This window comes from Anomaloglossus baeobatrachus, chromosome 3, assembly GCF_048569485.1.
Source record: "Anomaloglossus baeobatrachus isolate aAnoBae1 chromosome 3, aAnoBae1.hap1, whole genome shotgun sequence".
Taxonomy (NCBI): Eukaryota; Metazoa; Chordata; class Amphibia; order Anura; family Aromobatidae; genus Anomaloglossus; species Anomaloglossus baeobatrachus.
Genome location: NC_134355.1, coordinates 46,423,231 through 46,441,659, shown reverse-complemented (window position 1 = coordinate 46,441,659; position 18,429 = coordinate 46,423,231). Strand labels below are relative to the sequence as shown.

The 18,429-nt window shown below is 52.4% G+C and overlaps 1 protein-coding gene across 2 annotated transcripts in view; it reads left to right on the top strand.

The window, feature by feature from the left end:
* UBR2 (ubiquitin protein ligase E3 component n-recognin 2) overlaps positions 1 to 18,429 on the top strand; it is a 394,151-nt gene that overhangs the window by 296,208 nt on the left and 79,514 nt on the right. For both annotated transcript variants that reach the window (XM_075339174.1, XM_075339175.1), the window contains exons 31-37: positions 8,823 to 8,916; positions 9,850 to 10,011; positions 10,406 to 10,503; positions 11,332 to 11,368; positions 11,599 to 11,747; positions 11,824 to 11,879; positions 17,009 to 17,105. In XM_075339174.1, the coding sequence (XP_075195289.1) occupies positions 8,823 to 8,916; positions 9,850 to 10,011; positions 10,406 to 10,503; positions 11,332 to 11,368; positions 11,599 to 11,747; positions 11,824 to 11,879; positions 17,009 to 17,105 (693 nt within the window). The remainder of the gene's footprint in view (positions 1 to 8,822; positions 8,917 to 9,849; positions 10,012 to 10,405; positions 10,504 to 11,331; positions 11,369 to 11,598; positions 11,748 to 11,823; positions 11,880 to 17,008; positions 17,106 to 18,429) is intronic.

Here is an 18,429-nt window from a genome sequence, read left to right as displayed (position 1 = left end):
TACCCGATGGTTCCTCCATCAAGGACCCAACAGACAGACAGGTGGAGCACCTCGCCCGCTCTGCCTTTGAGGCTGCGGGTTCCTCCCTCTCACCCTCCTTTGCCTCTGTGTGCGTCGCAAAGGCGATCTCGGTCTGGGCAGAATCCCTTAACACTTCGCTTGAGGAATCCCAGTTCCCTCGTACCGTCACAGAGGTAACAGCTCAAATTGCCACTGCGGCGGAGTACCTCATGCAGGCCTCCATTGATGCTACTACCTGCGTAGCTTTTGCCGCCTCAAATACCATAGCCATCCGTAGAGCTCTCTGGCTCCAACAATGGCGAGCGGACTCTGCTTCCAAGAAGTCTCTCACAGGCCTTCCCTTTTTTTCCAGACCGATTGTTTGGCGAACGTCTGGACAAGCTCATTTCTGATGCCACGGGAGGAAAAAGTACCTCCCTTCCCCAGCTGAAGCCCAAGACGACCTTCACCAGACGTCCACATTCCTCGCTCCGCTCCTTTCGGAACTCATTTGGTCGGTCGACATCCCGCTTTGCCCCCGCCACTAGCCGCGGACTACGCAGGGACCGACCTTCTCAGCTCTCCCCGAAACCCACTTCGTCATGGCAGCCTAGACCGAAACGGTCCAGGACTAGGGAGACTCGTCCACGACGTTTTCCCCCCTCATGACTCCTTTGGCGCCCCAGAAGACACACTCATTGTAGGAGGTCGACTGCGGCTCTTTCAACACATCTGGGCTGCCGCCTCAGACAACAAATGGGTGCAAGACCTTGTGTCTTCCGGATACCACATAGAATTTCGGACCAGACCCCCGAGTCTGTGACGTGAGGCCTTTTTCTCAGCAATCCACTCGCTCCAAACAGCAGGAGTGATAATACCCGTCCCGGACGACGAGAAGTTCGGGGATTTTTATTCCAACCTCTTTGTGGTCCCCAAAAAGGATGGGTCAGTTCATCCCATCCTGGACCTCAAACACCTGAACAAACATGTCCACGTACGGAGATTCAGAATGGAGTCCCTAAGGTCCATTATTGCATCCATGGTCGAAGGGGAATTCCTCGTCTCCATAGACATCAAGGACGCGTACCTGCACATACCCATCGCTCCAGATCACCAAAAGTTCCTCCGCTTCGCAGTTCAGGACTCCCATTTTCAATTCGTAGCCCTACCCTTCGGCCTTGCCACCGCACCAAGGGTCTTCACCAAAGTCATGGCGGCCGCCATGAGCGTCCTTCACGCCAGGGGAGTAGTCGTTCTCCCTTACTTGGACGACCTCCTCATCAAGGCCCCCTCGTTCCGCGACTGCTCAACCAGCATGCAGATCACCGTGGACACCCTATCCCGCTTAGGGTGGCTACTGAATCTAGACAAATCATCCCCGGTCCCATCACGATCCATCACCTTCCTGGGCATGTCCCTGGACACCCGTCGGGGCTTGATCTATCTCCCTCGGGACAAGGCGATCGCTCTTCGACAAGCGGTACGCTGCCTTCTACGTCCTCCGTCTCGCTCCATTCGATTCAGCATGAAGGTGCTCGGCAGGATGGTGGCGGCTATGGAGGCAGTACCTTTTGCTCAACTGCACCTCCACCCACTGCAGCTAGCCCTTCTAGCTGCCTGGGACAAGAGCCCCTTCTCCCTGGACAAACATCTTCACCTAATAATATAATAGTCAGACCTGTCTCAACCACCAATTTTAGCGGGTGCCAGTAAGCAAAAATGTATGCAAATCCTCCAAAAGTAAGCTTTGGCACACCAAGAAAAGGAAGAGGGAGCAATCTCTGTAGTCAATAACTCGCATTGTTTATTAATAAGGTATTAGTATGTAAGAAAAAAGTCCAACGTATCGACCCTTTAGGGTCGCCTTCAGTCAGGTATGCACTCCGCTGGTGGCTTCGGTCCTCATCCCTATCGAAGGGGAGATCTTTTCTCCCAGTGAACTGGCTCCTAGGCTGGGGAGCAGTGTACCGGCACCACACTGCTCAAATCCGCGCGATCTTCCTCGTGCTCAGGGCGTTCTGCCCTCTGCTAGCGGGTCGTCAGATTCAAGTCCAATCGGACAATGCGACAGCTGTAGCCTATATCAATCGGCAGGGGGGCACCCGCAGCAAAGCGGCTTATCTCAAGGCCCACAAGATCCTCAGCTGGGCCAAATCGACGGGGTCAGTGATATCAGCGGTACACATACCGGGGGTAGAGAACTGGGCAGCAGACTTTCTAAGTCGCCAAGGCCTGGCCGCCGGAGAATGGGCTCTTCACCCAGAAGTGTTTCTACACATCTGCACTCGCTGGGGCACACCAGACTTGGATCTAATGGCCTCAAGGTTGAACGCAAAGGTACCCGCGTTCATAGCCAGGTCACGCGACCCGCAGTCCATCGGCGCGGATGCTCTGGTCTGCTCCTGGCACCACTTCCGCCTGCCTTACATATTTCCACCTCTACCCCTGCTGGCGTGGGTAATCAGGAAGATCAAGGCAGAGGGAGTCCCGGTGATACTGATGGCACCGGACTGGCCCAGGTGCGCCTGGTATGCCGAATTAGTACAAATGCTCGCAGACGTACCGTGGCGCCTTCCAGACATCCCAGACTTGCTGACCCAAGGGCCCATTTCCCATCAGAACTCCAGAGCCCTGAAGCGGACGGCATGGCCATTGAGACCTGGGTATTAACAAGAGCGGGATTTTCCCCCGCGGTTATCTCCACCATGATCAGCGCCCGAAAGCCTGCTTCATCCACCATTTACCACCGTACGTGGAAAATCTTTTCATGGTGCAGGGAAACTAACGTCCAGCCTATGCCTCTGGCCATCCCCAAAATTCTTGACTTTCTGCAGTCTGGCTTGCAAGCGGGGTTGGCTCTCAGTTCCCTTAAAGGGCAGGTCTCAGCGCTCTCAATCTTCTACCAGTGCCGCCTGGCTCAAAAACCGCAAGTCAAGACCTTCCTCCAGGGCGTTTCCCATCTAGTTCCCCCGTACAAACGGCCGCTGGACCCATGGGACCTCAATCTCGTTCTGGACGGTCTCCAGAGGTCTCCCTTGAACCTCTCAAGGAATCCTCCCTTGCTCTTCTGTCCTGGAAGGTAACATTCCTGGTGGCAATTACGTCCATCAGACGGGTTTCGGAGCTGGCAGCACTCTCTTGCCGCGAGCCTTTTCTGATCTTTTACCAGGACAAGATGGTTCTGCGCCCCCTTCCGGATTTTCTTCCAAAGGTTCCTACCCCATTTCATTTGAACGAGGACATTGTTCTGCCTTCCTTTTGTCCACACCCAGTTCATAAGGTGGAAAGGTCTCTGCATTCGTTAGACCTCGTCAGAGCTCTCAGATATTACATATCCAGGACAGCCCCCTTTAGGAAAACAGACTCTTTGTTCGTTATTCCTGAGGGACCTAAGAAGGGACAGGCAGCTTCAAAGGCGACTCTGGCTCGCTGGATTCACTCTGCGATCCAGGAAGTCTACCGCTTGCAACTCAAGCCCATTCCTAGTGGGCTGCGGGCTCATTCCACGCGAGCAGTTGGTGCTTCGTGGGCCATTTGGCATCAGGCTTCAGTGGAACAAGTGTGTAAGGCTGCGACCTGGTCTAGCATACATACTTTTTCAAAGCATTACAGAGTGCATACACAGGTTTCAGCTGAGGCAAATCTGGGTAGGAAAATTCTGCAAACGGCAGTAGAGCACCTCTCTCAGTAGGTGCTCCAGGCTGTCTGGGACTGGTTCCTAATCCTTGGGTTGTGTTGTCTTCTTTTATTTTTTCCCACCCATGGACTGCTTTAGGACGTCCCATGGTCCTGTGTCCCCCAATGAGGCGTCAGAGAAAAACAGATTTTCTTTGTCGCTCTATTGGGAGACCCAGACAATTGGGTGTATAGCTACTGCCTCCGGAGGCCACACAAAGTATTACACTTAAAAGTGTAAGGCCCCTCCCCTACTGCCTATACACCCCCCGTGGGATCACGGGCTCCTCAGTTTTCATGCTTTGTGCGAAGGAGGCTAACATCCACGCATAGCTCCACTGTTTAGTCAGCAGCAGCTGCTGACTTTGTCGGATGGAAGAAAAGAGGGCCCATACTAGGGCCCCCAGCATGCTCCCTTCTCACCCCACTTTTGTTGGCGGTGTTTGTTAAGGTTGAGGTACCCATTGCGGGTACGGAGGCTGGAGCCGACATGCTGCTTTCCTTCCCCATTCCCTTAGGGCTCTGGGTGAAGTGGGATCCTATCGGTCTCCAAGCACAGGAGACCGTGCTCCGTCCACAGCCCCTGGGAATCTGCTGGACGTGGAGATGAGTATCGTCAGGGACAGGGCCCTGCTACATTAAGGTACTCTGGGTCCCCGTACAGATCGCGCGCACACACACCAGCATTCCTGGGTGTGTTAGTGCGCCGGGGACAGCAGCGCGGCGCGCTGGTGCTTTACTCACTGCAGCTTTGCTGAGTGAGTTTCTGTATTAGGAACTGCCGCGCCAGCCGCTGCTGGCGGTTTTTTACACTGCGGTGCGGCTGGGACTTGTGGTGCGCCGGGGACTTCCGCGCTGGCCGTGCTTATACGACGGCCGCGCTTATAAATCGAGTCCCCGGCTTTTGCGGCCTAGTTCCGTTTCGTTCCCGCCCCCAGGCCTGCCAGTCAGGGGAAGGGCGGGACGCTGGTCAGAAGTCAGCGCCGAGGGCTGGAGTCTGCTTAGCATACTCCAACCCCCCTCACTAGGCACAGTGGGACGCTAGTTTCCCGCACTTTGTCTGGGGCACGCCCACGGCCCGCCCCTCTTCACAGGACGCCGGCAAAAGATGCTTATCTCCACGTGCCGATTGCTCCAGAACACCAGCGTTTTCTACGCTTCGTTTTAGGAGACGAACACCTTCAGTTCGTAGCCCTGCCTTTTGGTCTGGCGACAGCCCCAAGGGTCTTCACCAAGGTCATGGCAGCAGTAGTAGCAGTCCTGCACTCTCAGGGTCACTCTGTGATCCCTTACTTGGACGATCTACTTGTCAAGGCACCCTCTCAAGAGGCATGCCAACACAGCCTGAACGTTGCGCTGGAGACTCTCCAGAGTTTCGGGTGGATCATCAACTTTTCAAAGTCAAATCTGACCCCAACCCAATCGATAACATACCTTGGCATGGAGTTTCATACTCTATCAGCGACAGTGATGCTTCCGCTGGACAAACAGCGTTCACTACAGACAGGGGTGCAATCTCTCCTTCAGGGCCAGTCGCATCCCTTGAGACGCCTCATGCACTTCCTGGGGAAGATGGTAGCAGCAATGGAGGCAGTCCCTTTCGCGCAGTTTCATCTGCGTCCATTACAATGGGACATTCTCCGCCAATGGGACGGGAAGTCGAAGTCCCTGGACAGGAACGTCTCCCTTTCTCAGGCGGCCAAGGATTCTCTTCAGTGGTGGCTTCTTCCCACCTCATTGTCAATAGGAAAGTCTTTCCTACCCCCATCCTGGGCGGTGGTCACAACGGACGCGAGTCTATCAGGGTGGGGAGCAGTTTTTCTCCACCACAGGGCTCAAGGTACGTGGACTCATCAAGAGTCCACACTTCAGATCAATGTTCTGGAAATCAGAGCAGTGTATCTTGCCCTACAAGCCTTCCAGCAGTGGCTAGAAGGCATGCAGATCCGAATTCAGTCGGACAACTCCACAGCGGTGGCATACATCAACCACCAAGGAGGGACACGCAGTCGGCAAGCCTTCCAGGAAGTCCGGCGGATTCTGACGTGGGTGGAAGACACGGCATCCACCATATCCGCAGTTCACATCCCGGGCGTAGAAAACTGGGAAGCAGACTTCCTCAGTCGCCAGGGTATGGACGCAGGGGAATGGTCTCTTCACCCGGACGTGTTTCAGGAGATCTGTCGCCGCTGGGGGAGGCCGGACGTCGACCTAATGGCGTCTCGGCACAACAACAAGGTCCCAGCTTTTATGGCACGGTCTCACGATCACCGAGCTCTGGCGGCGGACGCCTTAGTTCAAGATCGGTCGCAGTTCCGGCTGCCTTATGTGTTCCCACCTCTGGCGCTGTTGCCCAGAGTGCTACGCAAGATCAGGTCCGACTGCCGCCGCGCCCTCCTCGTCGCTCCAGACTGGCCAAGGAGGTCGTGGTACCCGGATCTGTGGCATCTCACGGTAGGACAACCGTGGGCAATACCAGACCGGCCAGACTTGCTGTCTCAAGGGCCGTTTTTCCATCAGAATTCTGCGGCCCTGAGCCTGACTGTGTGGCCATTGAGTCCTGGATCCTAGCGTCTTCAGGACTATCTCAAGAGGTCATTGCCACCATGAGACAGGCTAGGAAACTATCCTCTGCCAAGATCTACCACAGGACGTGGAAGATATTCTTAACTTGGTGCTCTGCTCAGGAAGTTTCTCCCTGGCCATTTGCTTTGCCTACCTTTCTTTCCTTCCTGCAATCCGGGTTGGAAAAAGGTCTGTCGCTCGGCTCCCTTAAGGGACAAGTCTCTGCGCTATCTGTATTTTTTCAGAAGCGCCTAGCACGACTTCCTCAGGTACGCACGTTCCTGCAAGGGGTTTGTCATATCGTCCCTCCTTACAAGCGGCCGTTAGAGCCCTGGGATCTGAACAGGGTTCTAATTGCTCTCCAGAAGCCGCCTTTCGAGCCTTTGAGGGATGTTTCCCTGTCTCGCCTTTCACAGAAAGTGGCCTTTCTAGTAGCGGTCACGTCTCTTCGGAGAGTGTCCGAGCTAGCAGCGCTGTCATGCAAATCTCCCTTCCTGGTGTTTCACCAGGACAAGGTGGTTCTGCGCCCGATTCCGGAGTTTCTCCCTAAGGTGGTATCCCCCTTTCATCTCAATCAGGATATCTCCTTACCTTCTTTGTGTCCTCGTCCAGTTCATCAATGTGAAAAGGATTTGCATTTGTTGGATCTGGTGAGAGCACTCAGAATCTACATTTCCCGCACGGCACCTCTGCGCCGCTCGGATGCACTCTTTGTCCTTGTTGCCGGCCAGCGTAAAGGGTTGCAGGCTTCCAAATCCACCCTGGCTCGGTGGATCAAGGAACCAATTCTTGAAGGCTACCGTTCTGCGGGGCTTCCGGTTCCATCAGGGCTGAAGGCCCATTCTACCAGAGCCGTGGGTGCGTCCTGGGCATTACGGCACCAGGCTACGGCTCAGCAAGTGTGCCAGGTGGCTACCTGGTCGAGTCTGCACACTTTTACCAAGCATTATCAGGTGCATACCTATGCTTCGGCGGACGCCAGCCTAGGTAGACAAGTCCTTCAGGCGGCGATTGCTCACCTGTAGAAAAGGGCCGTTTTTATGGCCCTATCACGAGGTATTATTTTACCCACCCAGGGATTGCTTTTGGACATCCCAATTGTCTGGGTCTCCCAATAGAGCGACAAAGAAGAAGGGAATTTTGTTTACTTACCGTAAATTCCTTTTCTTCTAGCTCTAATTGGGAGACCCACCACCCGCCCCTGTTTTTTTGTATACACATGTTGTTCATGTTGAATGGTTTCAGTTCTCCGATATTCCTTCGGATTGAATTTGCTTAAACCAGTTTATTGGCTTTCCTCCTTCTTGCTTTTGCACTAAAACTGAGGAGCCCGTGATCCCACGGGGGGTGTATAGGCAGTAGGGGAGGGGCCTTACACTTTTAAGTGTAATACTTTGTGTGGCCTCCGGAGGCAGTAGCTATACACCCAATTGTCTGGGTCTCCCAATTAGAGCTAGAAGAAAAGGAATTTACGGTAAGTAAACAAAATTCCCTTCTTTGTGTACTCACCGTAAAATCGTTTTCTCTTAGCCATCATTGGGGGACACAGCACCCACCGTGTTGCCCTGTTGGGCCTTGGTTCTTTCAGTACCTTATTTGGTTATGACTCTTTTTTTCTGTGTCCCCCAATGATGGCTAAGAGAAAACGATTTTACGGTGAGTACACAAAAATCCGTTTTTAATTTCCTAGTGGAGCATTGCATGGCTTATAAGCCTCCTTACACTGGCATGTCACTCTGCAGCACAAGTTCCTGACTGACGCTTCCTTCTCATGCAAGATGGATGCAATAGCAGAGCTCAAGGGCTACAGCAGAAATCAGCCGGGCACTGACTGGTTAATGTCAATCAGCGCTGGCTTCATTCTGTTTCCTGACTCCTCTGTGGTGCTAGACCTGAGCAGCCGAGCACAGAGTCCTGAATGCACAGGACGGGAGGATGTGAGGCTGAGAACATGCAGCACCCTCCGTGCCGTGCAGTCCCCTCCCCCATCACTGTGCTTCTAACTGTAATCTGACATGATCGTGCAGGAGTCAGAAGCCAGGCGGGGGTGGGGGTGGGGATCCTCCCTAGTGTAGTCTGCCGGCCGGCGCCCTGTGTGACTGCACAGCTCGCACATCGCTACCGCCGGCCATGCTTGCAACACATATGGGGATTTAAAGGGCCGGAAGCCGACAGGAGGAGCATCTGCCCGAGCACTGCGGCCACCAGGAATCTGCCGCAGAAAAGGCCATGTTGGGCCGCATGCGGCCCGTGGGCCGGAGGTTCCCCACCTTTGCTTTAAAGGATTGATATTGACTTTTAAGGGTGCTACTTCCAATAGGTGGCAGTAGAGTTCAAGTCCTCTTCCTCTCTTAAAGAGGCAATTTGCAAATTTTATTTCTCAGAGGAACATTGTATGGCTTATAAGCCACCTTACGCTTGCATGCAAGTCATGTCATTTTCCACAAGGAGAAACATTACCCCTTAGATCCTTTTTAAATAGAAATGCATCCCTTTCGTTGTTCATGTAGTAGCTTAGGACTATCATTGATGAGGTAGAATATTGCAGTTTGTGTTTCTAATCAAGTGACTATTCTGCGCAGATAACTACGATCCGCTCTTCATGCATCCGGACTTGGCTTGTGGGACGCACACCGGGAGCTGTGGGCACATCATGCACGCTCACTGCTGGCAGCGGTATGTATTGGGTATCACTCTTGTAGATATATACATTTTGCTTTTGGATTTCAGACTGAACATTTTGCTCTCTCGTCTTATTGGGGGGGACACAGGACTATGGGTATATGCTATACCCATGGTCATGTGTCCCCCAATGAAGGCTCAGAGAAAAAGATTTTACGGTGAGTACACAAAAATCTTACTTTCTCTATCGCTTTCATTGGGGGACACAGGACCATGGGTGAGTACACAAAAATCTTACTTTTTCCTTTTTGGATTTATGTGCAAATATTTCCTTTTTGCTGTAGCGTTACTGAGGATTTCACCCTTTGGCTAAAATCTGCTGCAAAATTCTGTTACTAATCTGTGAAATGTAGGACATTTTGTGGTTCTTCAATATACAGTAGTTTGTCAATAGAGGAACAAAAAAAAAAAACCATCAGAGCTGAGCAAATCGATTTACAAGACCCTGGTCTACAAGCGAGGTCAGTACTCTGTGGCTTCTGGACGGGCGTCCTGCGGACCACTGGCCTCTCTAGTTCCTCTTTTGCTTAGGCGGTATGGCATAATGTCACAGTGGCCATGTGAGGCATTTACATTTTTTTGCCCAGCATGCTCTGGATATCGTTAGGTAGGAGAACGGTCCACAGAGCTCACGTCCAACAGTCGGATACTAATAAAAAGGAGACATTTGCACTCTGTAGCGCTAAGATATCTGTAGCAATGAATATGGGAATGTAGACATGCATTACTGCTATGAAAAAATTGAGATACTTGGCACAGAAAAATGGCCAGTTTTATGTGAGCCCAACAGCCAACGGCAAGGCGACCTTTTTTGTTGGGTCCCTATATATACAGTTGGATACTGACCTGTCATCTTTACCGGGTCCTGCAAATGTATTAATTTCAAATCATATTAGAAATGACACTTAAAGCTTACATATTTTTCAGATATTTTGATGCTGTGCAAATGAAGGAGCAGCGCAGACAGCAGCGTTTACGTGTGCACACAAGCTACGATGTTGAAAATGGTGAATTCCTCTGCCCGCTCTGTCAGTGCTTAAGCAACACAGTCATCCCCATGCTGCCTCCACCGAGGAGTCTGTACCACAGGTTAGGAACCCATCTTATGTGGTTTTCTTGTACTTAACACTAGAAGTCCCAGGAATTTCGACCTCCATAGGGTTTCAATGGTAGAAATGTTAAATGACCCCTCTCTGGGACTTCTAGTGTTAAAGGGATTTTCCAGTGTTAAAAGATCGTATGTGTTCTCCTCAAGAAGCAGCACCACACTTGTCCACAGGGTATGGATGGTTTTGCAGCTTAGCCCCATATACGTCAATAATGCTGAGCTGCGTTACCGAACACCTCTCATGGACGGGTGTCAGCAGCCATATTCATCAAATTTTGGACAACCCCTTCTAATTTGGGTTATGTAAGTTGGACCAGAAATAGCTGAAAACGAGGCACTGTCCTAATCTCCGTCTTCTGTATTTTATTTCTACAGGTTAGATTTTTCAGATCAACCAGATTTGGCTGAATGGGTGAACGTCACTGGTCAGCAGATCAGAGTGCTGAAGGAACTGGATGGAGAGAAGAGCACTGGTGAGTGGAGCCGGCAGTATGTACCCTATTTTTCGGTTTAGAAGATGCACTGTATTATAAAACGCACCCCAACTTTAGAGGGAAAAAAAAGGGGTGGTCCGTCTTATAATCCGGTGGTGTCTTACCAGAGCGGGGGATGCAGAGGTGGTAGAGCGGGGTCACGGGAGGCAGGGGTGGTGGTGGAGCAGGGTGATTGTGCGGGCGGCTTGAGGCAGGCAAGATCCAGAAACTGCTGTGGCTGCGGGACGCTGTGCAGGGGGCCGCTATGCTGTGGGTGGTGAGGTGAGGCAGGGGCCATCCTTTGGTCGGCGGTGCGGGCGTCAAAGAAATGGTGCCTGGAGTTGGCACGTGCGCAGATTGAGCTATTGGCTCAATGACAAGCCGAGATCTCATCTGTGCATGCACCACCTCTAGGTGCCATTTTCCTTAAGTCCGTTGCTGGCCTAGAGGCGGCATGTGTACAGATGAGATCTTGAGCCGAGAGCTCCATCTGCACACACGCCGACTTTGGGCGCCATTGTTTGAAGCCGCACCACCGACCTAAGGATGGCCCATGCCTCACCGCTGTCCAGCACTGCGGGCCGCTGGCTCAGCCACAGCAGCCCCCAGCACGGTGGCGCTTAGCACAGCATCAGTGGCCCCCAGCACAGCGTCCGCAGCATTGCCCCTACCTCCTGCTACCACTAGCTACATTCGGGTTATAAGATGAACCCCTCATTTTCCTCCCAAATTTTTGGGAGGAAAAGTGCGTCTAATAATCCGAAAAATTCGGGATGTGACTCTGTGAGACATCTCAACCAAATATATTTCACTATCTTCTTATTACAGATATCCCTGAAGGGTTCCGGCCAACATTCCAACCGAAGTACGTATGTAACCATTTATTGGATGATTAAATCGAAAATATGGGGATTTTTTTCATGTGGCATTTTGTAGCCAGTCATTACTAACATATAAGAATCAAACTATTTTACATTAACCCCTTCACGAGTTGTTTCCACTTTTTATTTTAGAAGCATTAGAGCAAGGGACAATAAAGATGAACATAGCTTGTAGGTGAAACTAACTGAACTAATGGGTCTACCTCGATTTCAGGAACCCATACTCAGATAGCATTAAGGAAATGCTCACGACATTTGGAACATCAACATACAAAGTGGGCCTCAACGTTCATCCCAATGAGCAGGACCCCCGTGTGCCCATCATGTGCTGGGGAAGCTGTGCATACACCATACAAACTATTGGTGAGAATTATTTACTTGCAGTCGGTGAATATGTCCCTATTAAACAATAGTTAATCCTGATTCTGTTCTTCTTCAGAACGCATATTGACGGACGAGGAAAGACCTTTGTTTGGAAATCTGCCATGTCGACAGGTAAGGATAATGGTAATGCTGCAGTAATAAGTAGTGGATATTTGGTAAAGTATATAAAACTTTTCTTTGTCGCTCCATTGGGAGACCCAGACAATTGGGTGTATAGCTTCTGCCTCTGGAGGCCACACAAAGTATTACACTTTTAAAAAAGTGTAACCCCCTCCCCTCTGCCTATACACCCTCCCGTGGACCACGGGCTCCTCAGTTTTATGCTTTGTGTGGAAGGAGGCACACATCCACTCATGCATTCTCATACATAGTTATGACGGATGGAAGAAAAGAGGACACCTATGGGGTCCCCGGCATGCTCCCTTCTCACCCCACTATGTCGGCGGTGTTGTTAAGGTTGAGGTACCCATTGCGGGTACAGAGGCTGGAGCCACATTCCGTCTCCTTCACCATCCCTTATGCGGCTCTGGGAGAAGTGGGAGCCTAAACGGTCATCCACGTGCTGGGACCGTGCTCCATCCGCAGCCGCTGGTGGAACCTGCCGGACCGGAGCTTCGTCACCCCCAGGGACCGGGCCCTGCAACTTTAAGGTACTCTGTGTCCCCATGTGGGGACTGTACAGGGAGCCTTCTCCCCGGTAGCCCCGCGGTAGTTCCGTCCGTTGTTTTTTCGGCGGACTTCCGCGCCCACCGCGCCTGCTTGTCGGGCACGGCCTTAAATTTAGTCCCCGGCTTTGCCGCGGCCTAGTCGCGAAAAATCCCGCCCCCGGGCCTGCCTGTCAGGGGTAAGGGCGGGATTACCGACATCACGTCGGCTTTGAGGGCTGGAGCATCTTTGCATGTTTCCCCCCCCCCCTCATTGACTACTATGGGACCTCCAGATTCCCGCTTTTTGTCGGCGCCGCCCACGGCTCCACGCCCCCACTGAGAGCTCCGGCGGCCATTTTTGGCATTCTGCCGGTGTATGCTACTCAGCTGCAAAGCTCTACAGCTCCGGGGGATCCACGACAGGGAATCTGGAGGACACACCGTTCGTTAGCGGTTGGTAAGCCACACCGGTCACCCGGTGCTGGTCCCCCTAGGGTGCCGGAATATATATATATATATATATATATATATATATATATTCGGAAAGGCTGTATACCCTTTTCCCATATACTCTCAGTGGTCACTCTCCTAAGAGACACCGATTGCTTACAGCATGTCGTCCACAAGGAGCAAAGCCCCTAAGGCACAGACTTTTTTCTCGGCCTGTACCTCTTGTAGGGCTATGTTGCCTTCGGGATCCACCTACCCTCACTGTAATCAATGCACGACTCCTGCCACGCTTGCTCAACCGGAGCCTCGGGCACTTGTGGGCCCCTCGGCTCATGTAGATCCCCCTGCTCCCCCTGAGCAGTCAGCAGGGACAGAGAATCCATTGCACAGTCTATAGACAAATGGTCATCTAAGCTCCTTGAGGCATTGCAGTCCAGACCGGGCCCTTCACAGGCCCCGGCCCCTGTTCGTTTGTCTCCTCCAGGCCCTTCTCGGTCCGCGCCGCATGACGCTCCCTAGGATTCGCAGCCCCAGGCCGGCTAAGCGGCCTCGCCGGGACTCTTCCCCGGCCTCCTCATGCTGCTCTGGATCCCAGCTTGAGGACTCTCAGGAAGACGAGGCGGACGTGGGAGCTCAGGGCTCTGACCCTGACTTCACCCTTAACCTTGATGCCCCTGAAGGGGACGCCTTAGTAAATGATCTTATCTCGTCCATCAACGAGGTGTTGGATCTCTCACCCCCACCTCCTCCTGCAGAGGAGCCGGCTTCTCGGCAGGAGAAGCACCAATTTCGATTTCCCAAACGTACTCGCAATACGTTTTTTGATCACTCTAACTTAAGGGACACTGTCCAGAAGCCCAGAGCGGTTCCGGACAAGCGCTTTGCTAAACGGCACACTGACATGCGTTATCCCTTTCCGCCTGAAGTCGTTAAGGGCTGGGCACACTCCCCCAAGGTGGATCCTCCAGTCTCTGGATTGGCCGCTAGGTCCGTTGTCTGTTGCCGATGGCTCATCCCTGAAGGATGCCACTGACAGACAGAGCTCTTGGTGAAGTTCTATTCATGAGGCTACGGGCGCGTCTTTCGCCCCGGCCTTTGCAGCCGTGTGGGCTCTCCAAGCAATCTCGGCATGTCTGACTGAGATTAATGCCGCCACGCGGAATTCTGCTCCACATGTTTCATCCTTGACCTCTCAGGCATTAGCATTTTCGTCCTACGCCATGACCGCCGTACTGGACTCCGCTAGCCGTACGACCGTGGCATCCGCTAACTCCGTGGCAGTCCACAGGGCCATGTGGCTGCGCGAATGGAAAGCAAACTCTGCCTCCAGAAGATTCTTAACTGGTTTGCTTTTTTCTGGCGACCGTTTGTTTGGCGAACGGTTGGATGAGATTATTAAGGAATCCTCGGGAAAGGACTCCTCCTTACCCCAGTCCAATCCTAAGACACCTCAGCAGAGGAAGATCCAATCGAGGTTTCGGTCCTTTCGTCCCTCTGCCAAGACCCAATCCTCTTCGTCCAACCGGCCGGAGAAAGGCCAGAGTAACTCCTATGCGTGGCGGTCCAAGTCACGCCCCCAAAAGGCCGCGGGAGGCACTGCTTCCAAGACGGCCTCCACATGACTCTCGTCCTCATCCAGCCACATCCTCGGTCGGTGGCAGGCTCTCTCGCTTTGGCGGCGCCTGGTGGCCACACGTTCAAGACCGTTGGGTGAGAGACATTCTGTCTCATGGTTACAGGATAGAGTTCAGCTCTCGACCTGCGGCTCGTTTCTACACCACAGGGCTCAAGGAACCTGGACTCCAATAGAATCACCTTCAGATCAATATCCTGGAGATAAGGGCAGTATATCTAGCCCTATTGGCTTTCCATCGGTGGCTGGAGGGCAGGCAGATCCGAATCCAGTAGGACAACGCCACTGCCGTCGCCTACATCAACCACCAAGGCGGCACTCGCAGTCGTCAAGCCTTCCAGGAAGTCCGGCGGATTCTGCAGTGGGGGGAAAACACAGACTCCACCATCTCCGCAGTTCACATCCCGGGCGTAGAAAACTGGGAAGCAGATTTTCTCAGTCGTCAGGGCATGGACGCGGGGGAATGGTCTTTTCACCCAGACGTGTTTCGAGAGATCTGCCGCCGCTGGGGAACGCCGGACGTTGATCTCATGGCGTCACGACACAACAACAAGGTCCCGGCCTTTATGGCACGGTCTCAGGATCACAGAGCTCTGGCCGCGGACGCTTTGGTCCAGGATTGGTTGCAGTTTCGACTGCCATATGTGTTTCCCCCTCTGGCGATGCTGCCCAGGGTACTACGCAAAATCCGGTCCAACTGCCGTCGCGCCATTCTCGTCGCTCCAGATTGGCCGAGGCGGTCGTGGTATCCGGATCTGTGGCATCTCACGATGGGTCAACCGTGGGCACTTCCAGACCGCCCAGACTTGCTGTCCCAAGGCCCGTTTTTCCATCTGAATTCTGTGGCCCTCAACCTGACTGTGTGGCCATTGAGTCCTGGCTCCTAGCGTCTTCAGGGTTATCTCAGGATGTAATTGCCACCATGAGACAAGCCAGTAAACCAACGTCCGCCAAGGTCTATCACAGGACTTTGCAAATCTTCTTATCCTAGTGCTCTGATAACGTTTTTTTCTCCATGGCCTTTGCCTTACCCACATTTCTTTCCTACAATTTGGAATGGATATGGGTTTGTCCCTCGGCGCTCTCAAGGGCCAAGTGTCGGCGCTCTCCGTGTTTTTTCAAACGCGACTAGCCAGACTTCCGCAGGTCCGCACGTTCCTGCAGGGGGTTTGCCACATGGTCCCACCTTACAAACGTCCGTTGGAACCTTGGGATCTTAACAGGGTCCTGACGGCTCTTCAAAAGCCGCCTTTTGAGCCGTTGCGGGATGTCTCTCTCTCCCGTCTTTCTCAGAAGGTGACCTTCCTGGTTGCAGTCACATCACTTCGGAGAGTGTCTGAGCTTGCAGCCCTGTCATGCAAATCCCCTTTCCTGGTTTTCCACTAGGATAAGGTGGTTCTGCGTCCTGTCCCGGAATTCCTCCATAAGGTGGTATCCCCTTTTCATCTAAATCAGGATATCTCCTTGCCTTCCTTTTGCCCTAATCCAATTCACCAGTGTGAGAAGGATTTGCACTCTTTGGATCTAGTGAGCACTCCGGATCTACGTGTCTCGCACGGCGCCCCTGCGCCGTTCAGACGCGCTCTTTGTCCTTGTCGCTGGCCAGCGTAAGGGCTCTCAGGCCTCCAAGTCCACCTTGGCTAGGTGGATCAAGGAACCGATTCTCGAGGCCTACCGTACTTCTGGGCTTCCGCCCCCTTCAGGGTTGAAAGCCCATTCTACCAGAGCCGTAGGTGCGTCCTGGGCATTGCGGCACCAGGCGACGGCTCAGCAGGTGTGTCAGGCGGCTACGTGGGCTAGCCTGCACACTTTCACGAAGCACTATAAAGTGCATATCTATGCTTCGGCAGACGCCAGTCTAGGTAGGCGAGTCCTCCAGGCGGCGGTTGCCCACCTGTAAGAGGGGGCCGTTTCCGGCTCTTTCTATTGGGGTATTGGTTTACCCACCCAGGGACTGCTCTTGGACGTCCCAATTGTCTGGGTCTCCCAATGGAGCGACAAAGAAGAAGGGAATTTTTTGTTTACTTACCGTAAATTCCTTTTCTTCTAGCTCCTATTGGGAGACCCAGCACCCGCCCCTGTGCCCTTCGGGCTGGTTGTTCTTTTATGTACAGATGTTGATTTTTTTCTTTTGGTTCATGGTCTTCAGTTCTCCGAACATCCTTCGGATTGAATTTGCTCTAGACCATTTATAAGTTTTCTCCTTCCTGCTTTTGCACCAAACTGAGGAGCCCGTGGTCCACGGGAGGGTGTATAGGCAGAGGGGAGGGGTTACACTTTTTTAAAAGTGTAATACTTTGTGTGGCCTCCAGAGGCAGAACCTATACACCCAATTGTCTGGGTCTCCCAATAGGAGCTAGAAGAAAAGGAATTTACGGTAAGTAAACAAAATTCCCTTTTTTCTGAAAAATATGCATTATAACAATCATTCAGTGCTAACATTTTGGTGTTGTGAAGTCTGCAAAAAAATTCTTGGATGTGTAATGAATTTTCATTTTGCTTATTCTTAGGATGACTGCTTAAAATCCCTGACCAGATTTGCAGCTGCACACTGGACCGTTTGTCCTCTCTCGGTGGTGCAGAAACACTTTTCCCGGCTTTTCCTGTGTAAGTTACTATACATCAATCACTTCTAGTCTCACTGAGTCATGGAATGAACCATACTTTAATTTTAGGCTCAGTTCACACCATGTTCTACTTTCTACTGTTTCCTAGTCTTAGGGGTACTTTGCACACTACGACATCGCAAACCGATGCTGCGAAGTCGCGCGCGATAGTCCCCGCCCCCGTCGCAGCAGCGATATCTTGTGATTGCTGCCGTAGCGAACTTTATCGCTACGGCAGCTTCACATGTACTTACCTGCCCTGCGGCGTCACTCTGGCCGGCGATCCAGCTCCTTCCTAAGGGGGCGGGTCGTGCGTCAACACAGCGACGTCACACGGCAGGCGGCCAATAGAAGCGGAGGGGTGGAGATGAGCGGGAGATAAACATCCCGCCCACCTCCTTCCTTCCACATTGCAGCCGGGACGCAGGTATGGAGATGTTCCTTGCTCCTGCGGCTTCACACACAGCGATGTGTGCTGCCTGCTGGAACGAGGAACAACATCGTACCGTCGCTGCTGCAAAATTATGAAACTGTCGGACCCTACACCGATCATATGATAACGACGCTTTTGCGCTCGTTAATCGTATGTAAAAGGATTCACATACTGCGATGTCAACAGCGATGCCGGATGTGCAACGTGCAAAGTTACCCCTCAGCTATTCTACCACTTAAATGTCCTCCCAAAATAGACAAACATCTCCAAAAAGGAGGTGAAATGAAATACAAGGTTTCATATTTTTGACTCCCCATTTGCTTCATTTATAATAATAACAATATTTGTTTCTTTATCGTTCCTTTGGGAGACCCAGACCTTTGGGTGTTTAGCTTCTGCCTCCGGAGGACACACAAAGTACTACACCTAAAAGTGTAGCTCCTCCCTCTGAGCTTATACACCCCCTGGTGAGCCAGTCACAGCAAGTTTATCGCTTTGTGTTCAGAAGGCATACATCCACACATGCATTCTCATATGATTTTTTTTTTGGAAAAAGATGGAAGAAGTGCGGGTCCACGTCTGGACTCACGGCATATCCCTTCTCACCCCACTGTGTCGGTGGTGTTGTAAGGTTGATTTTCCAAGGCTGGAGCCTTACATGCCTTGCTCCTTCACCATCCCTCCTGGGCTCTGGATTGAAGTGGGAGCCAGCGCGGTCTCCATGCCTGGCAGGAGACCGGTCTCCGTCCACAGCTCCTTGAGGACTCTGCTGGACCGGAGCACTCATCCCCAGGAACCTGGCCCTGCGTCTCAGCAGCTAAGTACCTGAGACGTTCATATGTTGGGGGTCCATGTCCTTTATTGTATGGGGAGAGTGTGTTTGCTGTATTTG